Source organism: Trachinotus anak, unplaced genomic scaffold (genome assembly GCF_046630095.1).
Source record: "Trachinotus anak isolate AG129_WGS33_773 ecotype Australia unplaced genomic scaffold, CSIRO_AGI_Tana_v1 ptg000003l, whole genome shotgun sequence".
Lineage (NCBI taxonomy): Eukaryota > Metazoa > Chordata > Actinopteri > Carangiformes > Carangidae > Trachinotus > Trachinotus anak.
This window is the reverse complement of record NW_027273854.1, coordinates 25,154,091-25,180,092: the sequence shown is the minus strand read 5'-3', so window position 1 is coordinate 25,180,092 and position 26,002 is coordinate 25,154,091. Positions and strand designations below refer to the sequence as shown.

Here is a 26,002-nt window from a genome sequence, read left to right as displayed (position 1 = left end):
CACTGGAAGATGGTAAATTGTGGCCATAAAGCAATGCACATGCTCAGCAACAACACTCAGATAGACTGTGGCATTCAAACAATGATTGGTTGGTAATGAGGGGCCAAGAAAACATCTCCCACCTTATTACACCATCACCACCAGCCTAGAGTGTTGGCACAAGGATGGTTGGATTCATGCTGATTCCAAACTCTGAACCCCATCATCTGCTGCCTCAGCAGAAATCCAGAATCATCAAACCAGTCTTTAACTGCCCAGTTTCAGTGAACCTGTGTCCACTGCAGCCTCAGGTTTCCGCTCTTGGTTGACAGGAACCTGACATGATCACCAGCTGTTGTAGGTTCAACATGTTGAGCATAGTGAGTTGTGAAGAGGGGTTATCTTTCAGTCAGCTCCAACCAGTCTGACCATTCTCCTCTGACCTCTCTCATCGTTCTCAGCCGTTTCTGTCTGCACAACGACAGAGTTTTTGTAGTTGGCACCATTCTGAGAAAACTCTAGAGCAGAGCAGAGTTTAAAAACCCCAGAAGGTCAGTAGTTTCAGATAAATTTCAAACCTGTGCCCATCTGGCAGCAACATCTATGTCACAGTCAAAGTCACTGAGACTTTCATCCCCATTCTGAAGTTTGAGGTGAATATTAGTAAAGCTCCTGACCTGTATCTGCATGATTTTATGCCACTTGTTTGGCTTAATGGATAATTGCACAAATAAGCAGGTGTACATGTGCTCCTAATAAAGTGCTCAGTGAGTGTAGCTGTGAACATTGATGTCAGAAGTCTTTCAGGTACTGAAAGCTGCTGATAATACTTGTATTAATAATTGTAATGATAATAATAAAGCAGCACTGTGTGGCTCTTATTGCCTGCACATCCACGCTGTGAGATCTGGAATAGAGCCTGCATCTCAGGGAGAGTCTCAACAATTATCTGTTCATATAAAGCCTGGAACTGGAAATAAATATTTTTGATAATTTTTGCACATAAGTTCACTACTGTTTATTTGTGCCCTCAAATGGCTGAACTTTGTCTGTGGTTCATGCCACTAAAATGGCACATGCAATGCACTGCAGGCTACTGGAAGCTTATGTATTCCACTATTGATGTGAACCTAAAGGAAACCCACGATGAACATTGTAGACATTCACCCATTGTCAGAGTCTTTGCACACAACTGCATACATCTTTTATTTTATTTATTTGCATTCAATTTAATTTAAGATAAAGATGGTTCACTGTCAACAAATCCCATGAGAAGACAGCAGCCAATAATATGTTAGTCCATCTCCCGTCTTGCAATACTCTCTGACCCCCCCTGCCCTGCCTGTGGCAGCCAGCCCAAAGCCAACTGGTTGGACCTCCTCTATACAGCGGGTGTATATGGGATTGAATCAAAAACAAAAACTGCAGTGTCCATGTTCATTGTTATGAAGGAGCATATGCTTCAATACAAAGGCGTGGCTCACTGAGGTGTTATGACAATAGGCTAATTAAAATGAATTACACCAGATTTGGCTACAGGCAATTCCTTTTTGATTTTGGTCTTTTTATGGGATTGGTTGAATATGTGAAAAATGCTGAAATATCACTTTAACGCCATCAACATAGCCAACAGGATATACGATACACATAAAATACATATACAATTCAATACCTCTGAGGGAGCAGTGACTTTTATTATGAAAGGCCAAAGAGCCCGAAGACTCTCGGGAGCGCGCTCGGCTGCCGACTCTGTCCTGTGGTTCTATCCGGTTGGCTGCTGCGGGAGCGGGAGCGCGGCTCCGTTGAAAAAAAAGAAAAAAAAGCCGAAGCAGTGATCTCGGTGTGACAGCTCAGAGCTGTCCACGTCAACACACCGAGAGAGCGAGCACGGCGGCAGCGATGGACTCCGCGTCTCTGGTGAGTCTCTCCGCCGCTTCTCCGAGCTCGGGAAGCGGCTGCTTTGGTTTTGGGGGTAGAGGGCTCTCATGTCGGCGCTTAACGGAGTATATATTTCACTGTTTTTATAAACGTGCGGGACATTTGTTGCATTATGGCAGTTTCGGTGGTGGGCAGTACTGGAGAAAATGAAGGGAGGGAGGGGAGGGAGGGGGCTTGGCTGCAGCCTGTTCATAAAACATAAACAGGTTTTATTTACCCTTTAATGCGTTCATGTGAGTGTGATCCTGACTGTGGCCGGCACGTTATTGGACTGTAGACGCCCAGGCCCGATCCGAGCAGAGCTTCACATGCAGCAGCCAGCGCGTTTAAAAGCCACACTTTTCTCTTTGTGTGAGTGTAAAAATAGTACAGATGGTCAGTGCTGGTTACAATGCGACAACTTATTAGGGTGTTAAGTTAACTCCATTACAATGGAGCTGTTTGAAGCCACAGCTGTTATCCTCGCACAGTCCAGTGCAGAGCTCAACAGGACAGGAGGTGAAGCAAAGCTTCAGTTCCTGCAGGGATCACTTGTAGAAAGCAGTGAAGAGACACGATCCTGTCTGTATCACACATGAAGACAGGCGGTGTGTGAGTGTGTGGTGGAGTTAAAGCGGGTCTGGGTGTTTAAATGTCTCCTTGTGTTGAACATATGTGCACAAATCGGTTGACGTGTAGAGCAGAGTACGTGCCACGTCCACTGTTCTCTCTCTCTCTCTCTCTTTCTCTCTCTCTCTCTCTCTTTCTCTCTCTCTCTTCATTTGCCTGGCGCACCATTTATCCAGCCTGTCGCTCACCCCCTCACTCTTTAACCTCTATCTTTTCTCACATCTGTCAATTTCCTGTTCAGATGTTTCTGTCTCTTCTTTCTTTTTCATAGTTTGTCTGTGCTGGAAAGTACAATTACACAAATACTCAAGTACTTGAGGTGATTTACGTGTACTTCACCACATTTCAGTGGAAAACCTTTTGCTTCAGTGCATTCATGGTGCAGGATCCATTTACCTAAGTTTAAAGTTACAACACCACAGTGTAAAAGTACTTGATTACCTAAACTGTAAAAGTCAGGTCGTTAACACTGATGCATCATCATGTAAGCATCATTTAGAGCTGGTTGAGATGGAGGTATTTTTACCTATTTTATTTTCTGTTACAAGATCATTCTGTCAACTGTGCATCAAACTTAATAAAACCATTGTATGTTTCAAATGAAAATTTTATTCTGCAAAGTGATTTATAAGTACAGCTGTAAAATACAGTAAATGTAGTAAAAAGTACATTTCCCCTGGGAATGTAGGAGAGTGGAAGAATATAATACCATTAAATGAGTAAAAATACCTTAAAATTGTACCACAGTACTGTGATTGAGTACATTTTCTTCCATCACAGATTACATTTACCTGACAGCTGGAGTTACTCTGGAGTTACTATGATTTACCCTAAACACCACTGTAAAGTTTTTAAAATTAGTTCCGACCCAACCACCTATAACATGAAAACACTGCTTACTTGTTAATGCGCAGTATATATGATAAAAAATCACTGCACTTTCAATTCAATTCAATTCAATTTTATTTGTATAGCGCCAAATCATAATATACATTATCTCAAGGCACTTTACAGGGTAAGGTCAAGACCTTACTTTGTTACAGAATAAACCCAACAGTTCCCACAAAGAGCAAGCATTTGGCGACAGGGGGGGAGGAAAAACTCCCTTTTAACAGGAAGAAACCTCCAACAGAACCGGGCTCAGGGTGGGCGGCCGTCTGCCTCGACCGGTTGGGTTTCGACACTTTAATTACATTGTGCTCCTAATACATCTGCACTTTTATTTAGTTGAAGTATAATTTTGAGTGTGTAGCTGCTCTTTCTGAGTTGGGATAAATAATCTACATATCCTTCCTAGATGCCTTCCTTTCCTACTCTCAGCTCTCTCACCCCCTTTCCTGCCTCTGTTTTTTATTCACTGTTGCTGTCCAGTGTTTTAATCAGTCATAGATCATCAGGAACAAAACCTGTCCACCACAGCATCACTGTGTTCTGGGACAATGAGGGGGGTGAAAGCTAAACAGTAATGTTACAGATACTTTTACTTGTCAGTCATGCATGAACCTAACTTAACTTAACTTAACTTAACTTAACTTAACTTAACTTAACCCAAACTAAACTAACCCAACCTAACCCAAACTTAACTTAACTTAACCCAAACTAAACTAACCCAACCTAACCCAACCTAACCCAAACTGACCCAAACTTAACTTAACTTAAGTTAACTTAACTTAACTTAACTTAACTTAACTTAACCTGACTCAACTTAACCCAACCTAAACTAAACCAACCCAACCCGTCATCTCAGCAGCTCACTGTCTGGTTCTTAAGGTGACTGTTTGTGTTTTATTTTTTAACATATATTGCAGATATATGTTATATCTGCAATAAGATATATAGGCTGCCACTTTGCTGCTGTAACACTGTGAATTTCCCCACTGTGGGACTAATAAAGGCGATCTTATCTTATCTTATCTTAGATAGGTTAACAAGTGCATCCTTTACTAAACTCACTGTCAATTCGATTTTCTAGATGCCAGCAAGAACATGTCATCATCTGTGTTTTATATACTTTTACAATACGAGCTTCACTCGGAGCTCCATTAAAAGACTTTTTTTTCAGGGGGAAAAAACAAATTCACTGTGACACAAACATGGATAATGAATTACAAATGTTTTGCAGTGAAATTCTGCATTTTAAAGCTACAACTGCAGAGCAGAAAATCTGCTCCCTGTTCACAGCAACATATGCATGACCGTTGTGCACGACTGGTCGTGTGATATATGTTTTCAGATCTGTTATTTCTGATGCAGAGCTAAAGAATGGATCAAATATAGCCCTTGTGTTTTCCTTTGAAATAGCTTTCTCCAGTAGAAACTTTGCAGTGTCATAGTTAGTGTTTCCCAAAATTAAACCATTAGTGCGACATTTTGGGAAATACACTTATTCACTTTAATGCTTAGAGTTATTCTCATATTTGCCCAGCAGCCAGTTAGCTTAGCTTAGCAAAAAGACTAGAAACAGCAGGAAGCCTGGCTTTATGCCAGTGTTACTAAATTCACCTACCAGTGCCTTTAAAGCTGCCTAATTAGCGCATTTTCCAAAATGTCAAACTATTCCTTTAAGATGTTTTCCTTGCTACATTTGCTCTGGAAGAATAATGAATCCCTTGGTTGTAATTCTTGCTGCATCCAGGCATGTGCCAAATTTCATTTGTTTTGAAGGCATCGCAAAACTTACTAATTGTGGGAATCAAGGGTTTTCTCTAGTTTATCGGCTCATTTAAACACAGCTGTTAGTGATCTGGTTGTGTGTAGCAAAGCATGATGGAAGCAAAACATGTCTTAAAATCTTTCTTTTTTCTTTTTGCATTGTGTAATATGTTTTATAGTTATTTTAAAGAACATCTGTATTATAGCATCTGCTAAAAGCCTAGAATATCCTGTTTGTATATCATGTACATAATGTAGTTAAACTATTAAAAAGTAAATGCAAATAGCAGTTTAGAAAACCTCCAAATCCAAGCTGCAAGAGGCTGCCATCTTTTATGCATCTTTTTTATTTAGGGGAATAGTCTCCAGACGTCTAAATTGGTCTCCTGGTTTTGTCTGAGTCCATGACCTACTTAAAAACAGGAATACTAGAGAAAATCTTACATTATGTTCAAACCAAATAGGCAGTTGTTAAGCAATTTAGGCAGTTAGCTGTCATGTTGATCCAGTGATGCCTTCTCTTTTCACATTTACATTTGACACTGAGATTTTAACTGAGACTGAGGCTGTTGATGAGCATATGGTCCAGATTACATTTGATGAATGATAAATGATTTTCAGTTTTTAACATTCACTCATTTTGCAGAAAATACCCACTACCAAACAGTGAACAGACAAGACAATCCACTCTTATGTGATTGTTTGACATTTCTAATATGTATCTAATGTAAATAGCTGTTGCCCTGAAGACAGGGCAGGATCAGGGATCAGCAGCCGGTTGCTCCAGTTGTATGAATTTTTAAACTTAGTCTTGTTAGTGAAAAGTATGTGTTTACAAGGTGGAGATTTAAGCATCATTAAATTTAAGAACAGTAGCTCTTACAAAGTCATTGTAACTAAATATTGAGGCCTACTAATTCGGTGTTGGCTGACGGAACCAACTCATAAATCTAGCTTGTTAATATACAAACCATTTAGAGTGAAGAGTGAAAATATCTGACCTGATGCTTGAATTAAATGCTGTTTATTAATATAAAATTACAGCTGTATTAGCAAAGTCATAGTATGTAGACCCCACCTCTAAGACGAACGTGTAAATCCTTACCTTAAAGGTACTTAATAGAGTTTTCTTGCAAGCAAACAAATGCTATGTGTACATTCAGTGTTTCTCACCAAAAGCATTGTGTGCATACCTGAGCCCTTACGAAAGTGTGTGGTGCATTTCCTTCCTCATCAAACTCTTGCAAAGCCAATTTTACCTGGCTTTTGTGGCGTGTTGCAAACTGTGGATTAGCAGAAAAGTGTGAAACCCGAGGCAGGAATGTGTATTACATCACTTGTGTTACATACTTGAGAAATGCATGTGCATCCATGAAACAAATAGGGACTTGTGTAAAAACACACAGCACTACTAGTGGTCAAAAACTCCTTTAATTAACCAATATAACCACATAGTTTAACAAGATATGCCTAAAATTTAGTTTTGGTGAAGTAACATTAACATACATTTTTCATAACACAATATATCTGAAATTACAAATATTATGCTATCAAGGTTAGACTAAATTACCAAAAAAACAAAACAAAAACAAACACATTTAACATCTGACTTGACCCACTAAAACGTCCTGTTTTGACTTCATGTTCACTTTGTTTATAGCTTTTGATTGGACAGTGCTACATGTTTCCTAACTGCTCCTCCTAACAACAGCTAACTGAAAACTGCAGTATGATGTGTCATAAGTTTTAATGGTGCAACCTGATTCATTTAATGACCTGATTAAAACTAGCTTGTTGTCGACAAAATAATCTCACTCTCAGCCTCATTTAGCAGCTTTTCTGGTAATTTCAGTTATATCACATGAGCTTCATCAGCAGATACAGTTTGCTCTGCTCAACTTATGAATGAGTCTACACACAAACACAAACTAAAAATAACTGGTGCAGTCAAATTTAGGTTTCCATCACTGCAAAGATGGTCTACAGCAGGCATGCCAACCAACAAAATGAATTATAGGTGTAACAGTGAGTTGGCTCCACTTACTGTTGATACCTCAGGAGCACTCAAATCTGAAGACAACTGTCTGGCCAGTCAGTAACAAGAGTTTCATCGACCGTGGATTCTGACCATTGAATAATTGCTCCCAGGTGACTTTTTAGTGGCCACCAGCTCGAGGGTTGAAGATGTTGGTCATTTCAACACTTTATATATTCAAGTTCTCCAGAGAATTAATCCCAATGATCATATCAATCATTTGACCTTTCCTCTGGCGCCATTAGAGGTTTGAAAGTTTTAACTACCCAGGATCATCTAGACAGGTGTGCAGTTGGCTTAGACATTCATGGTTCCCAGATGATCATTCCAGATAAATTGTAATGACATTGTTGGTCCCTTGACTTTTTATCATCATTTTTATGATCAAATATCTCCAAAACTAATGACATCACCATTAGTCTCAGCTGTATTCAGTGTTTAGTGCTAGTTAGCAAACGTTAGTATGAAACACGTTGAACTACGATGGCGAACATGGTAAACATTGTACCTGTATAACATTAGCATGTTACCATCGACAGTACCAGCATGTTACCATTCTCATGGTCGCATTTTGTAGTATACCAAGGCAACATTGGACATTGGATGTTGTAAGTTCCTGGTCTAAGTTCTGTGATACACTCTGACTGTGAATCTATGCTAGTCAGTGCATAACAGAACTTTGTCCCGGGTCTGAAAACTCTTCACAAGGACAAACAGATGGATGGATGGAAGGATAAGTGACGTGTGTGCAGGAGAATGTAAAATATATTTGGATTATATTCCCACATCTGGAAAAGATGAATGAAAAACCCGAACTAAGGCATGTGAATATGCAAGAAACAGTGAATGCAGCCTGGTGTCACATGTAGAAACTGGTTGGACTGGGCAGCTTGTGTGTTTTCATGTGTGGCCTTGAGTAAATGCAAACAGGGTGCGACTGGAAAATCAGGATTTATCTGGATGATAAAGGTTGATACAACACAGTGGTCAGGTGAGGGAGGAATCGCTGTAGCTTATGACCTAGACGTCCCTGTGACGTGACTCAGCAAAGCTGAAATATTTAAGATGATCTTTTTGCTTATTGTTGCAGGAACCTTCTCTCTACACTGTCAAAGCTGTTTTCATTCTTGATAATGATGGCAACAGACTTCTGTCAAAGGTAAGTGTAAACTGATCTTACACTCTTGTTAACTGCAAATTACCTAAACCTTATTCCATGGCTAATGGAAATTCTGGATTCTGATTGGTTGGACGGTGACGATGAACTTTTAGTAAACGTCTATGACAAAGCTGTGTCTTTGCCCTTCTGAATTAATGAGCCAGTATTAACAACATTTCAGATTGATTACATACAGTAATGTGCGCCCCCCCCCCACAAGTTGCATTTGTTTTTATACCTGAAACCCCAAAGTAGTAGTTGTAGTAGTAGTTGTAGTAGTAGTAGTAGTAGTAGTAGTAGTAGTAGTAGTAGTAGTAGTAGTAGTAGTAGTAGTAGTAGTAGTAGTAGTAGTCAACATGTGGATTCCCTAGGTAGACTTCAATGCTTTTTCACCACAGGAATTTGAAATTGTAAAATCCCCATGAACAGAGGAAACAAAACAAAACAGCAAGCCAAAAGTAACAAAATATGACTTGCCTGTGACTCCTTCAAAATAAAAGTCACCCTGTGTTTCAGCAGTTGAATTTTTTTTAATGAAGCAGCAGCAGCAGTATGAAATGTTGGGTTGGTATCAGCAGTAACCTAAAAGAGAACTGTTCTGACTGAGCAGTGGACTCCTGTAACATTGTCACACAAAAAAACAGCAGAACTTTTACTCCATGCATTTTTCTTCCTTGTCAAAACTTGACACTTAGAGTAGCCTACATTACCCAGAGTGCAATATGACCAACAACATATTGCACTGCAGTTTCGTGTGCTAGGGGCAGCTAATTTAGTCTGGAGCCTCGACCCTCAAGCAGAGATGAGGAGCTGGCTGTAGAGGTCCGCTTCTTTCAAACTCCACCCCCCAGATTTGTCAAATGTCAAACTTGTAGTCTCCAACCTCCAGCACAGACTGTATATAAAGATTGACGTCGCCCATTGTCACCCACGTCACCCTAACTCCCAGCTAATGGGCAATGAGCAAAGAGGTAGGCCTTGTGTGTGGCGAGCATACACTCAAAGCAGGCATGCTAAAATTGAAACAGGTGAGTTATATAAAAATTCAACCCCCGTACAGTTGTCATGAAGGAGGACATTGTAAAGTTGCTGTAAAGTTTAACATGGAGTGTGTGGGGATTGACTCGCTTTTGGAGCCAGGCTCAAGTGGACATTTGAGGAACTGCAGTTTTTGGTACTTCACGTCACTTGAGTCAACTTCATTTTTGACTCAAGTCAACACCTGGAAAAAAATTGATGGAGTTCTGTTTCACAGCTCTGCTGGAGAGTGAACAGTAACAGTGAGGCTGATAGCTGTCAGATCCACTCACAAACAGTAACACTGGATAAGACGCTGCATCTTTTCATTGCTTGAATCCCTCGTGCATGTGAAGGCAAGTTGAATCTAGTGTTGGAATGGCAGCCTCTGCAACTAACGATGAAAGTGGTAGTTTCTGAAAGAAACACACTGAATAGATATTGGTGATAACATGCAGACCATGAAAAGCATCAAAAACAGGCTCTGATTTTATGAAAATCTTAAGCATCATAGCTTTAATGGCAGAACCACTGCTTTGGTCCCCTTGTACATTTAGAGGATAGTGATTCCCATCTCCTTACAGCGTCATCTGTTCTGACATGTTTAACAGGAACAGCCCCAGAGGTAATGAAGTGAGCAGTTAATTCACTGTTTCATGTGTGTTTCAATTTCAGTACTATGACCCCGAGCTCTACCCCTCCATGAAGGAGCAGAAGAACTTTGAGAGGAACGTTTTTAACAAGACACACAAAGCAGACAGTAAGCTCCACTCTGTGTTTCTCTTCTGGTTTCTGCTGGGTACGACTCACACACGTCTCCAATGTCGTCTGTTACACATTCATTCTAGTATCTAGTAGCCCAACACTTGCACATGATACTAGCCAGAAGCAGTTTTCACACGAGCCTGTTTTCCACCAAAGAGTGGAACCATAGTTGGTCATGTCCAAGTCATGAAGCCTGTGTTGGTGTGAACCTTTAGAATCTATAGAAAAAGTGACTTTTGGATTTTCTATTATAACTTCATAACTTTTCTTGACACAACTTTGAAACCAACAGTACATTCATTTGGCTCTTCAGGGAAACCTAACACCTTCTGATGTTTTTTTTGTGTTACTGCAGAATAAGTTTCATTTTCAGGGAAAGTGGGAGTTTCACACAGCTGATACCTGAGCCCCTACCCCTGGTCTCTTTATCACCCACTCGTATATTCCTTCTTTTGTCCCAAACTCCTCCTTCATTCCTCCTTTTCTCCTCTTCCTTCTTCTCTTTCTTCTATACTTGTCATGTTAGATCCCCTCTCCCTCCCTCCCTCCCACCTCATCCTCCCTTTGTTCTGCTCTTCTGTTACTCGATGCTTTTCTTCACTCCCTGTTTCTAGTACCCTTCCTGGCCTCCTTCCCTCTTTCCTCCTTCATTCTAAAACTTATTTTCTTTTGTCTCATATTCACTTTTTCTTCTCCTCAGTTATATCTTCAGTAAGTGGCTTCTTCATCCAGTGTGCCACAGCCCTTATACTCCGCTTGGAGGACACGTTCCATATATGTGCAGTAGATCATCATCTATGTACTCTGAGCATGCATAGATACTTCATACATACACTCTTCCCAAAGTCAGGGTAATTTCCCTCCATGGATTGCAACACATTTAGTTGTCTTTCTGCTCTGTTAAAGATGAACTGTAGAGGTGAGGTAGCGGCGGACCTCCTCACACAGCCTCTCTTTGTTTTCCAGCTCATGCGTGGTTGGTACCTTTGTAACGTAGTGGCCTAACATAACAAATTGGTGGGTAGGATGAGATCCACACCAGAGCCTCGTGTACATCACGTCAAACACAGTTTTTTAACCTTTCATCCCTAACCCAACCCTCTCCCCGTCTCTCTCCAGACGAGATAGCTTTCCTGGAGGGGATGACCATCGTCTATAAGGGCAGTATAGATCTCTTCTTCTATGTGGTGGGAAGTGCTCAGGAGAATGAGGTATGGTGAATTCTGCTCTCTGACAAAGAAAGATACGTTTTTTTCCATGTCTTCGGAAAATAATAAAATGAAGATTAGAATGATTTGAGTCTTGCGCGGTCGTGTGTCATGTTCATCTACAGAATAGTGCCCTCTAGAGCTCCCAGAGATCTGCTCCGTGAACCTTCAGCAAGGTGGAGTGTAGAGGTGTTATGATGTACTGGTATTGACAATAACCGTGATAGTGAGAAATTAAATACTGATATTCTGATAATTATGGTGATGGCAGATGTTTGGCCTTGTGGATCTTTTGTTTATTAATTAATCTTGTTGTCTTTTCACTGTCCATTAAGTGTAATTGTTATTTTTGTAAACTTTTGTACAGTTACAGATTCACTCGATTCAGTGTAGGGAGGTGCAGGCTGTGCGCCCCAGTCAGGTTCTGTTTGTTGTGCGGCTTTGCCTACACACTTACCATTTACATGTCTGTATCCTTATCGTTTCATTTAATTACTGAGGCAGCAGTTGACTGTTGCTGACTCATTTTAGTCCAACAACAAAGTTAAAAAAAAAAAACCCCAAAAAAACATAAAGGTCTGGCTGCAAAGCTCAGAAAAAATCCAGAAAAATCCAAATTGCTTCATACACTTGTGCATCTAACTCTGCAGACAACAGACAGGAGGAGCAGAGCCGCAGGGCTCCCAGTACAGCTCCCAGTAAGCCCAGTATAAACACCAGTCAAGTTTTACAGTATAAGCAGTAGGCAGAAGACAACAGAGAGCTTGTCTTGTTTTTTAGCAGGATAATGTTGTATACTGTAGCTTTGTTTTCTCCTCTGGTCTCATTAGAAATTCAAATTTTATTCCAGACAGATTCAGTGAAGGACGAAACGTCCACTAAAATTCAAACATGTCTGTATTTAGTGTCCAGTCTGAACTGTAATCTTTCTACCTGTAGTTATATGCTCATTCTTCATGAACTACAAAAATAAAATCACCTTTGAATCTGTAATAATAGTGTAAATAACAATTAGACAACAACATGACAAAATTATATAAACAAACTTTATATGTAGGTGTTACTACTTTATGTATTGTTCTAAAAATCATCTTAGTACATTTAACCCCTGTTTACTACATGACTCTTGTAAAGTGTGACACAGGCTGTGTGTGATGGTGTCTCCAGATTTGTTCCGCCGGGCCAGTCTAAATCAAAAGTCCCGGGGTGATTGTTATTCTGACTCCGCCCCTGCCTGACACTGATGAAGCTAAAAGAGAAAACTAGAAGTTGGGGCTTTTCTAGACTTGATGTTAAAACACACTTTTAGTAGCTTCACCTGTGAAGACATTGTTAAAGGATACAAAAGCTCTGATAACCCACTGTGTGTTACCTGCCCAGTACCACGTCAGACTGACAAAGTTATTGTGACTAGCTAGTGAACATTGTGGAGCATTTAGCAGATATTTGTCACAGGACTGAATATTTCACCAGGTGGACACAAATGTCTTCATTTGAATAATAATGTTTCTCTGTGTCTGCTGGATGTGTATATAGGCAAGTGTTTGCTAGTATATTAGCATTAATACCTTTTAGTTGTAAACAATATATCAATGTTGTATTTTCAGTTTGTTCTGCTGAATGAAAAATAATTTAATGAAGAAATGTGACTTTAAATAAATGCTAATGTTGCTCTGTTTGCTGATTGCCTAAACAGGCAAACAGTGTGCTAGCAAACTGTTTTTTCTAATTTGTTGACTTTTGCCCCCAAGTGGCCTTAAAAAAACAGATCATTGCAACTTTAAAATCAAATGTTATTATCTCAATTGTTGTCTCTTGTTTTTTGATTTTTTCTCTCTCTAGCTGATGCTGATGTCTGTACTGAACTGCCTGTTTGACTCTCTCAGTCAGATCCTCAGGTATGTTCACTCACCGAACCTTAAAAAAAGTGACATGGGTGAAAACATCAATGAATAAAATAATACCTCAATGATATTTTGCATCTAAAAATACAAAACAAAAGACAAAAATAGGACAGACCCGACACAGAAATTCACAATTGTTCTTCCCAGAATGTTTTTAAATGAATACAGAAACAGCTGCTTCTCTGTGCACGTGCATCATTGTGATATTAGAGCTGTGGTGCTGCATCGTGCAGTCTCAGCACCATCAGCGCTAATGTTAATCCACACACTCCTCCACACTAACACTGCTCTAGCAGAGCCTCTCAGAGAGATAATGAGTCTCCATGTTCAAACTGATGTAAAATTCAACACCAGGATCCCTCACTGTTGACTGCAACATTAACAGTCAAACAGCAGCCGATGTGGTTGCTATGGCAACCGATGCAGTAGTAATGCAGAGTGCGAGCAGTAGAGACACTGAGAGATTATATTATTATCATTCAGTATGAAAGATTACAGACTATTCTGAGTTGCCTTGTGCAGTGTGTAAATGTCCAGGTGTTATTGTTACAGTATGAAATCAGTGGAGCTGAAAGGTTTTCTGTGATTTTACTTTAATCTTGAATAATAAAGGTTCGACTGTGGGTTACCACATGCGTTTCCTAAGAATTTGTATTCTTTACAAATTCTTAGGAAACGCATCGTATTGTGTCCTTCATCATTAAATTTTATGAAATGAAGTATTAATATTAATATAGTCAACGGAGGACATGATGGATGGAATGGTTAATATCAGTTTGTGACCTTTGAAGACATTCTCCGTGTTCAGTGGGCAGACTGGTCTGGGTTATGGTTTAGAAACGCCTCTCTTTCTAATGATATACAGTTCAGCATCACCACACACTACATCCTCCAAAATGATCATGATGTCATATCAATGCCAATAAACTCTCTAAAACCAAAGCTGAAACTTAACCTTCAAGACGTTTGGTGGACTGTTGTGTTAGGCTACATTAACTTTAGCTAGGTGTACCTAATAAAGTAAGTAAGCGTAGCACAGAAGTACTCTTTTTCTTTCAGAGAGTGAGATAAGAAGATTTCACTCTCATGTATTTGTGCTGGGAGGCTAGCAGCTTAGCTTAGCATAAAGACCAGAGGCAGAGGGAAAACAACAACAACGGGAAAAAAAAGAAATTAAAAACAGAATCATTGTCTATGTATGGGAAACACTGAAACACCTGCAAAATTTACAAATGAGCATATATTTAAAACATTTACAAATGAACATATACCTTATAGTCTCGTCATCATGGCGAAGTTGCCAGCCAGTGAAGACACTGCACAGAGGTAGATAATAATAAATGTCTTCCCAGAAATAGTTCAACCACCTACAGATTCATTTTTACATCTGTAAAACTAAGGAAGACAGGTTATTAATTATTAATTCTTAGAGGTGTGGGCATTGTTGAACTTTAGAATGAGCCAGGATGGGTGTTTCCCCCTGTTTCTAGTCTTTATGCTAAGCTAGGCTAACCATCTCCTGACTCTGGGTCTGAACCTAGAGCACAGAGATGAGATCATCATTTGTCTCAACTAATTTGCAGCAAGAGAGTAAATAACCGGATTGCCCAAAATGTCAAACTGTTCCTTTAAGTAAATATAAACACATGTGAAATTGCAATTTTGGAAGAATAATGAAAAAGTTGTTAAAATATAATGATATTTACCAAGATCCAGAGTTACTGTTGTGTTTTTTCTGCAGGAAAAATGTGGAGCGGAGGTGTTTACTGGATAACATGGAAGGAGTGTTCCTGGTTGTGGATGAAATCATCGATGGAGGGTAGGAGAAACATAATGTTTTCAGCAGATCAGAAATATAGAACGCTGTGTGTGTTTTTTATTTATAATATCCACTGCAACACATAAACTCTGCAAAAACTTTGTGACAATTTACTGTGTGTTCAAACTTGAAATTTTTTCCTCATCAATCAATGTGTTAATCATTGTTTAATTAATTGTTTAGTCCAATGGTTCCTAACCTGTGGGCTGGGGAGATATTGCAAGTGGGCTGACAAATCATTTGCAAAATCGTTCAATTTTGGTGGAAAGATGTAAATATAAGAAAATAAAAAATATGAATAATGTTTTAAAGGTCACATATTTTACACTCAGTGTAGTTTTACATCTCATTCTTCTCTCTGGAGCTCTAATAACAACAGACCAGTCAGCCAATCAGAAGAGAGGATCTGAGTCTCTCTTCTGATTGGCTGACTGTATTCTGAGTGATTAAACATAGCAGAATAAATATAACAGACTTCAGGTAAACACTCAGAGAAACCAAATCCTGAAAGGTTGGATGGTGGGTCCAGGTGGGCGGGGCTTGGGACGTGGCTGAAGGAGGTTACTGCATTTTTGTGACATCACAAAGTTACAGAAGTCCTGATGGCTCGTTTTAGGGCTCAGTTTCTGAATACAGGCTGTGTGCATTTCTCTGTGGACTGAGGCTTTGATACTTTCACAGTATTAATATAGAAGCTAGACCTGCTTTATAATTAAAAAAGACATGGAACTCTTACACCATACCATATGGGAATTGATCTTTAAAAGCATTTTTTGAATGTTTTTTTCCTCTCATATTAAGGCCCATCACTGTGACAAGCCAAAGCCAATGAAACTTTCCACATTGTATACTTGTTTGCTATCTCAATCTGATTGCACACTAAAAGATTACATTCATGGCAACAACTAGAGTATCAAAATGGAGAGCTGGTAGCAACAGGAAGAATTAAAAGGAAAGAGTCAAGCGACAGGGGGTGAATTGATCAAACCAAAAAGAAAAAATGAGCTTCCCCTGCTTTCAGTTCAGTTCTAAATGTTTGATCATCATCATTAGAATAAAAAGGGCTGTGAAGGCATTATTTGAATTCTGTATTGTTAGTCAGATGTGGGCTGCCAACATTTTTGAGATTTCCAAGTGAGTTGGAAAAGGTTGGGAACCACTGGGTTAGTCTATAAAATGTCAGAAAATAACCTTCGTCCTGCTTGTGCTGTCCTTTGATTGGTTGCCTACTCCTGTTGCCAGGGTGATTCTGGAGAGTGACCCCCAGCAGGTCCTACAGAAGGTCAGCTACAGGGTAAGATGACTCCAAACTACCAGTCATATCAGTGTATTTATTTACTTCAATCATTACCAAATCAAATAAAAAAAACTAAAGCAGTTTTTATATTCTAAAACATGAGAGCAGCTGTTTAAAGTGACGACATTAAGACTCATGTTTTAGCTTCCCACAGCTTTTCTCAGTGGCTTCTTGCCCCCTCTTACCTGCTTTACCTTTCTCTCTCTCCTTCTCTCTGTGTCTTTTCTCCCTCTGATTGGTGTCAGCTAATGTCAGAGCCAGCCTATGGCTTCGTCCTGTTTGATTACATCACTGGTAACCTAGAGGGACAGACAGACAAGAGCCAGCTGCTGTAGACAGACTGGCAGAGGGTGAGAGAGAGAGAGAGTCAAAGAGAAGAGAGGTGGAACGAGGGAATGAATGAATGAATGAATGAGAGTGTGATAGAGACAGTGGAGGGACCGAGGAGGGATGGGTGAGACAGATGAGGTAAATGCATGGTGAGAGAGCATGACTAACAGAGGAGTGTGTAAACTGGGCTGGCTGCTGTTTTCTATCTTGAAAAACCTTAACCTCCTGATGGTGCTGGAGGAAAAGTCAGGGGAACACCAAAGTCATTGGGTTTTATCCCCAGGGGACAATGAACGAATATAAATTTCAAGGACATATATGTAATAGTTGTTGAGATATTTCAGTCTGAGGACAGACAGATGGACATTACCAACCCTGGAGCCACTGGCATGGTTTACAGTTCTAATATTAGTTGTGAGTGGTTGAGCTGTTAACAAACATGCTTTTAATATAACAGATTTACACTGTGTACTGGTGTTTGTGCAAATCTAATGGTTTTTGCACTGCTCTAATGGTGTATTGTGTGTGTGTGTGTGTGTGTGTGTGAAATATTTTGCATGGCTTTTGCATTTTTCTCTTGTACACCCAGTGATGTTATTGTGTCTTACAGGCGGATGAGAACCCACTGTCTGAACAAAGTGTGGCCCAGGTAACACACACACACACACACACACACACACACACACACACACACACGTGAATGTCACTTACAGAGTTGCACACGTGTTTACAGTGGCTTCAGAAAGTATTAAGAACCCTTCACTTTTTGCACATTTTATTTTTAGCTGATTTGATTTTAAATGGATAAAACTATAAAAACATTTCAGTGTAACATCAGTCTACACTCAATAACCTGTAATGGGCAAATGAAAACATATTTTTGAAATTTTTTCCAAAATATTAAAACTCAGAAACTGAAATCTCTTATTCACAAAAGTCTTCAGACCCATAATTCAGTACTTTGACAGATCTGGAAATCAAGAATCAGCTTCACAAGCCAACAATTAGCCAACTGTGGAGTCGAGGTCTCATTATCACTTGTCTCATTATCACCAAGATAGGAAACTTTGGACCATTTCCTCAGATCGCCTCTTAATCCAATGTGCTAGTGTCAGGCAACATGACCTCGACATTCATGAGGAGATCACATGGCCAGTCAGAAAGCTTGTGTTATTGAGATTAAAATCTCAATACTTATACCCAACTCCCACATGTCCTAATACTACTACTTCTACTACTACTACTACTACTACTACTACTAATAATAATAATAATAATACCAACTTTATAGCAGAAAACTGACTGTTCTCTGACAGAACAGTTAGTTGCAGTTTAACATCTGTCTGCTCATCCACAAGGCTGCATGCTAATGCTTTAGCTCACCGTGCTTGTTCAGGTAGCAACTAGCCTGGCTTCATTTCCAAAGCACCGTACAGCACTAAGAGGCTCAACTGTGAATGAATGGATTGATGGGTTAACAAACAGATGCCTGGATTAACATCCTCTAAAGCACAGTAGCTCTCTTAAGTACTGGACACATGTACCTGCTTCACTGATCACTGAGACCTCTTCATTTCTGTTATTGAATGTTTTGCTTTTGTTCTTCTTAGCTGCTGTGGTGTCTCCTGCTTGTCTGCAGGAATGAACATGTGCATGGACGTGTGTGTGTGTGTGTGTGTGTACTTGTACTTGCTACATAGTAAGGACCAAAAAAATTATTTTACTAACAGAGTGAGGACAGGTTAAGACTTGGTTTTAGAGTTATGGTCAGTTGTGATGGTTAAGGTTAGGGTAAGGGGCTAGGGAATCCATTATGTCAATGCGTGTCCTCACAAAGATAGAAGTACGTGTGTGTGTGTGTGTGTGTGTGTGTGTGTGTGTGTGTGTGTGTGTGTGTGTGTGTGTGTGTGTGTGTGTACTCATGCTCTAAGCTCTAAGCTTCTCTTTATCTGTTGCTTTAACCCTCACAGCACATAACAGAGAAACTGGCCCTCACCTCTAACGTAAGTCTCTACTAACCTCACTGCAGCCCTACACTATACCACAACGCTTAGTCTGCTGCAGCTCTACTGTTTTTGATGGTTGGGGTAATTCCTTCAGAATTGCATTTCTTCCATATCTATAAATAACAGCTAAAAATCATGGAAAGTGTTGACTTATTTGCAGCATATGTAGAAATGAGGAAGCCCACATTTTCTGTACTGTACTGGGTATTAGGGTAGTTACAGTTGGTCAGGCGGTTAGGACCCCAAGCTTGAAAGAAGGTTGTGACAGGTTGAGGAACAACTAAACAACAACATGACATACCATGAGTAGCTCCACACATGGATGATGAAGTCTAGCACATCATATGATAACATTTTAAGTCATAATGCTACAGTCAGAAGTGTAGTGGTGTGTATATGGGAGTTTTTTGCTGTATACTCACCTGTAAGCAGGAAGATTTACCTTATAGCCACAGATATGTGTCAGTGCACATTTAGAAGAGCAGTGATACAGCCATTCATGTCAACAGTCTTTGATGTGAGTTTTTTGTTCCCTAATTTTAAGGCAGTACCTCCTCTCAGGCAACATATAGGACTGACCCTCTGAAAAACATCAAACCATGAGAGAAGTACTGTCTAAAAGTACAAGTTTAGGAACAAATATCTCTTCCTTTGCTGTTGTTCCATTACACAAAGTAGCACACACAACTCCAAATATGAAGTGTACACACCAAGGTGCAGAAGGACACCTCAAATGCTATACTCCAGGGTTGTGTGTTGCTCAGTGGTGGAGGAAGTGTTCACATATTTTACTTCATGTACCTGTAATTTTCTATTTCAAGTCCTCCACTGAAAATATGACTTTAGTAAAATAACATAAACATTATGAACAAAATGTACCTAAGGTATCAAAAGTAAAACTAATTATAATGCTGAAAAATGGCCTGTGTGAGTGTTATACTTAAAATGTAATTGCAATATATTATAATATTGAATCTTTACATTAATGTGCAAGCAGCATTGTGCTGTTGTAGTTGGAGCTCACTAGTGTTTCATTTTAACAGTGCTTTGTATAATCTAAATCTATAAATATGTAGCTTTAAAGCTGTCAGATAGTGCAGTAAAAAATACAATATTTCAATTTGAATTGTTGTGGAGTAAAACTATGAAGTACCATGAAACGAAAATACACCAGCTCAGCTTTCGTGTGTGAAAACAGCAATAGTTTACTTTCAGATTTAATATGAAGCTCACAGAGTTAAAGGTCGAGGGTTCTGAATGCTGAACAGTGAGTACTGTCTAATACTTCAAAAATCAGATGAAGTTGTAGAAAAACTAGCCCCCAAAAGCTGGTGAGCAATACTGCAGACCACAACCTTACCTGAGCTCCATGTGACCCCTGCTGTCAGAATGAGGAAAGAGCAACAGCAGTAACACTGAAATGACTTCTGAGTTTAAGTTGAAGGTTTGAGGATTATACTAACAGTGGAAACCCAGTGTTGTTCATGCAGAGACAGACAGGAGGAGAGAGACAATCACTTCTGCTTCTCTGTTATGATTTAAAGTTATGTGCACCACCCAAAAATTAGATAAAACTTTATTGAAACCTGTGGCGAATGTAAGACATTCGGATGAAAGAATTTAGCTGTTAAAGTAAAATACACTCTTGCAAAGAGAAAAAGCCTTCCTCCTACAATTGTGCATAAAATGTAATTAATGAATCCGGTTTGAGAATGGTGTTGGTCCATACGCAGACTATTTGTCATTTAAAACTCCAACTGACGGTGGACACAACTGAAAAGTGTCTAAGAAATGTAATTTTTTTTTTTTTTTTTTAATGCTAGAGAAATATAATTAAGCAATTCTGAGTTAACATAAAAGTATGACAACAAAATACTTCAGTCTAGGCCATATTTACTGTGATAGTGAGTTCTTGGCATGGAACTACTACTAGTAATTAATTCCAGCATATGTAAGACTTTGTTTTCAGGCGTTTAACAAATTTTATTAATTTATCTTGTCATGAAATTAAAACATTTTCTTTGTTTGTGGTGGAACATCAGGTGGGAAAAAGCTCATATATGTAATGTGCCCCATCAACATGGTGGCAGTAAAATCCATATGGTTGTGCTGACCTCTAGTGGTTGAACAGTGGTTGTGCAATACTATACAAATCTGTTGTCAAGTTTGCGTCACAGAAATTACTGCACTGACACATACAACATATATTTTATCTTCAGCATGAATAATGCAGAAAAAACAACAGTGAGTAAACCAACACAGCAGTATATCAGCTTTTCTTTACTTGAGTTTAGATGGAATTACTGAAAACTACAAATCAGGTTTTCATTAGTTAATTTTACATGAGTTCATCATGAAAACAAGTACATTTAATTAGTTATTATAAATTATATAATGCCTTAAAACCTGCAGTGGCACATTCAGTCCCATTGTATTGCAGATAATTTAAATAGTCCAAACAATTTAAAATTCAAAACACCGGTCACCTGTGAATAAACTCATTATACTGACAATGCCAGTCAAGCATCCAGACACTCAGCAGTCACACACATTCTCCAGGAAATGCTTTAAAAGTTTGTATTTTACTGTATAATATTCAATTTCTATTGGGTTTTATGCATTTTGATAATATTCTTTGTGTATTTTACTGTCATGCTATATCATATTGCATAAAGAACATATTTTTTGTTCTTTCTTTGTGTTTCCAGGTTCTGCAGTCGGCCAAAGAGCAGATCAAATGGTCCATACTGAAATGACGCAGACCAGACAAATATAAGATTCTCAAGAAAGGTTGTAGAGAATATTTCTAGTCCCAAAGCTATTTTTATAGTAACAGACTAAAGGGAAGATTATTACGGATAGTAGGCTGCTCTCTATAGCAATTAACCAGTCAGAAATAGGGTTTTGTCTCTCTGTGCAATGGCATTTTGTTACATTGTGTGTGACGTGATTAATTTAGTTGGTTTGAGAGGGATGTTAGTCTCGTGTAGAGATGTCAACAGGCCACATGACACCAGGCTCTTCATTCAAAAGTGTCTCAGACATGAAAAGTGAAGACTGAAGAGTCCATCTGTGCTGCCCTGTAAATCTGGGCGGTTATCAAACACTAAACTAGTAGTGATCAGTGTTTTCTTGCTTTTATTTTAGTGGAGCAGGATCCTCCAATCTCATTCACTCAAAACAGAATATATTTGTGGGATTTATTTCAGCTGTTTCGCATGTTGGTAATATGCAAAAAATGTTACATGTTTGACTAATTTTGAAACAACAACAATGTTATCAACATTTACAAAAACACACAAGGCTGTGTCCTGTATAGTGTTACTATTTGTGAGTCATTATTTTACCTAAACGCTAAAATTAACAAGGAAATAAGAATCAAACCACAAAGGTTGTATTCAGGTCACACACTCTGACTCATTTGTGCACTGAACCGCTCAGTTTAATAAAGTATTGTTCTGACTGTTTGTAGGCTCCTTAAACAACATTAATGTGTTTTGTAAAGCTTATTTAAAGACTGTAAATGAATGTAATGATACTTTATGACAAGAAAAAAAATATCAGCAGCGTGTGTGTAAGAGGCAATATGTTACTGTTGCACTGTCAGGACTTTTATTAAAATGGCCTTATGAAGGTAAATTAATATTTGTACATATAATTGATTTTATAAAGAAAGGGACCTAAAAGAATACAAAGCAGTACGCAGGATTTTGTGGCCAGAATTCTAAAGAATAATGTCTATTTTATTGGTATGTTGTGAGTTAATACATAATAAATATTTTAGTTGAAAAAGACGAAAAATGCCAAAGACAAACAAATTATTTTGTTTACATTGGATGGTTTTGAAACAAGCTGTAATTTTGTCTGTCCACCATTTGTGAGACTGATAATAAAACTGAATATTTGTCCTTGTTTCAAAGAGTCTTTCTCTTCTTTTTTAATTTTTATGTTGTTATGTTTGTTTGTGTTTAATTCAGTAAAGTTTTCTGTAAAAAAACAAAACAAAAAAAAAAAAACAGGGTCACAAATTATATATGTATCACAAATAATATATTATATAGTATATTTCATTTGTACAAAAATTTAAAACCCCACAAATAAAAGATAAAAGAACTGTGGGTGTGGTCAGGATAGGCCACATCAGAAGACATGTTTTCATTTAATTCAGGTTTTATTTCCTCTTTTATTGCCTCATCCTTCTACAACTGATCCCTGAACAATTCAACATAAAATCTGATTAAACATGAAGATTGTTTTAAGTTTGAATCAAAGGTGCAACCTTGACAGCAGAGAAAAGAGAAGACAATGGCCCCAGGCAAGGTTTATTTATTATCAAAACTTTCAAATCACAGGTCCAATATTTCACACTTCTCCAGTGTTTTATCTGAAGGGTTGATCTCCATCAGAAGATATATTTGTGGTTTTAAGAACCAAAAAACATCTCAGTGTAGTTTTACATCTCCTCTCTCAGGCTTCTCTCTGGAGCTCTAGTAACAACAGGTCAGTCAGCCAATCAGAAGAGTGGATCTGAGTGAAATATAGCCGGTTTCAGGTAAATACTCAAACCAAATATTCTGCAAGGTTGGATGGTGGGTCCAGGTGGGCGGGGCTTGGAGCATGACGGCTGGTTTTAAGGCTCAGTTTCTGAATACAGGCTGTGTGCATTTCTCTGTGGACTGAGGCTTTGATACTTTCACTGTATTAATATAGAACCTAGACTTGCTTTATAATCAAAAACACATGGACATCTGCCTTTAGACTGTATGGAGCTTTAAGTTTTAATATATGAATTAATTTGATTTAGGAGGAAACAGTCAGTGTGATGGTTCTTAAAATGATAATTCTAAAATTAAAGTACTCTCTTCCTGATGTGACTTCAATATTTGTTTTAAAAGGATTTTTAATTGTTTAGCTGTTTCATTTTATAATTTTTGGATTATAAAATAATAATAATTATATGGCTAACATGAAAATGCGCCTTAAAAAAATTAAGGCATAAAGATTTGGTGATACCTCAGTTTATTAGGGACCATTCTGACACAATGGCGGGTGTTTTATAACACTAATGTATTTTTACACATTCGTCTTGGTCCTTTTCAAACATTTTGACTTTTCACAGCAGGAAAAACACATGTGGAACTAATGACATTACTGATGGCTACTAATTATTGTAATGAAATATAGCAGTTATTAATGCTTTAATTAAAAATGCTCTTTTCTTTCACTCCACATTTCTCCCCCTGGCCACATGTGCCCATCCTGTAGTGGCTCTGTGCAGTTTCTATAGTATTTTGTTAGTTTTGGATTTCTTCCATAACATTCGAGGACTAATTAGAGAGCAAGCGGAAGGCAAAAGGAGTGTCGAGAAACGATGCTGTACAGCATGCAATGCTTAGCCTTTAATCTGTCAACCCCAATTGTTTGATAACAAAACATTCAATAGATAAGACACAGTCATATTTTTTCCATGTTTTTGTGACAAAACTAAAAATATACAGACACTGGCCACGTATGCATCCTGTGTGGTGAGGGTGAGTCTTCCCATTATGTAAGGCTATAGTAGCAAAGCTGAACGGCTGGACTTTGATGACTTCGAGACATAGTTGTCAAGACAAAACCAAGAGAAAGAATTATAAAGACAGGCTACTTACTGCCTAACAGGATTAGGATCTATACTGGTTGTCTGTGGTCTCATCACTGTGCAGCTGTCATCTTTGACTGTATGTTTGCAAGTTATAAAGTTATAGATACACACACTAACACACATATAGTATCTATATCTATATATATATGTATATCTATATCTATATATATATACACATATATGTATATATGTGTGAGTGTGTGTATATATATGTATATATATGTATATATGTGTATATACATATATATGTATATGTGTGTGTGTGTGTGTGTGTGTGTGTGTGTGTATATATATATATAGATAGATAGATAGATAGATAGATAGATAGATAGATAGATAGATAGATAGATAGATAGATAGATAGATAGATAGATAGATACATTTATTTCTCTGTCTCTCTCTGATGGTTTAGTTTTTTGAGTTTGGTCTCGACGGACTGTTGAAGCTTCCTCCAGCTGACTTCAGACGTGACTTCCACAGGCCCTCTGGTAAACTGCAGCTGAAATGTCATGCAAGATTTTTTAAAGTCTGTCATTCTTTGTCACTCTCCCATAACGCTGTAATGGGTGAAACATCTGGCCAGCTGCTGTTGCCTGTCTTAAATCTGAGCCTCTGAAGCTCTGAAGCCTCTGAACTCTTGGTTTCTCCCTCACTAGTCTCTTTGTATTTTCTCTGTATTTACACACCAGTTGCAGCTTATATATTCAACAGATACAGGTGTACTGATACACAAACAGGTGCATTTATACACATTGGTGATTTCTATTTAACTAATTATATGACTTCTAAAAACTAGTTAGTGGCACCTGTGATGATTACATTGAAATGTTTTTCTGTTGATCATTGTCAAAGAAGCCACATTAACTCTCTGATTCAACATTGTCAGTACTTTTATATGCACTGTGCAGTGCAGCAGACAGAAAATATAAATGTGTTTCATGTGGTTTGTAATGATTGGCTTCAGATTCAGACTTCATCATCATCATCATCATCATCATCATTATCATCTTCCCGCTCTCCGATGGTTTGGTTTTCAGCAGGTGCATGTTACAGACTCTGCTTTTTGTAGGTTATGTATAAGTTATGACTCACCTTGTTTGATTTGGTAATCGACACTGAGTGTGTGTGTGTGTGTGTGTGTGTGTGAGTGAGAGAGAGAGTTTGGGGGATCATGTGGTGAAGTTCTGAAGATCTCATTACCACAGCACAGAGAGGAAATGATTTGATGACCTCTCTCTCTCTTTTCTCTCTTCAAGCTTCACAGGTGGGACTCTGACATCACCTCTTATAGGAAAGTCCCTCCCACTGTCCTGATGTGTGTATGTGCCTGCTTCACTGCTCTCCCTGGTTTTTATACCACACTCCCAGAGCCACAGTCTCTGCCACTGGCTGGAGAGAATTATCATACTGCCGTCAATTGGCCGGCGTTTTGACAGTGACAGATTGGCCTGCCTCTGATTGGGTAATTACGCTGTGATGTCAGGGAATGTGGGTTGGGCAAGAGCAGGGGAGAGAGACACAGAGAGAGAGAGAGAGAGAGAGAGAGAAAGAGAGAGAGAGAGAGAGAGAGAGAGAGACATAGAGTGTGTGCAAGAGAGAGACAGTGGGTGGGATAAAATGATACTCAGCACCAACATGGG

General features: G+C 38.7%; 1 protein-coding gene across 4 annotated transcripts; it reads left to right on the top strand.

Moving 5' to 3' along the window:
* Positions 1–1,744: 1,744 nt before the first annotated feature.
* Positions 1,745–22,630, top strand: copz2 (COPI coat complex subunit zeta 2). 4 transcript variants are annotated; one of them, XR_011689774.1, is made up of 11 exons: positions 1,745–1,896; positions 8,304–8,372; positions 10,065–10,149; positions 11,274–11,365; positions 13,205–13,260; positions 15,008–15,085; positions 16,328–16,379; positions 16,628–16,732; positions 17,323–17,361; positions 18,683–18,715; positions 21,427–22,630. XR_011689774.1 is itself a non-coding variant. In XM_071474851.1 (10 exons), the coding sequence occupies exons 1-10, from the start codon at positions 1,879–1,881 to the stop codon at positions 21,472–21,474; spliced, it is 570 nt and encodes a 189-aa protein (XP_071330952.1). In that variant the 5' UTR covers positions 1,745–1,878; the 3' UTR covers positions 21,475–22,630. The 4 variants fall into 4 exon arrangements, 2 of the variants coding, with proteins under 2 accessions (XP_071330952.1, XP_071330953.1); XR_011689773.1 differs by lacking the exon at positions 18,683–18,715; XM_071474851.1 differs by lacking the exon at positions 16,628–16,732.
* Positions 22,631–26,002: the final 3,372 nt, after the last annotated feature.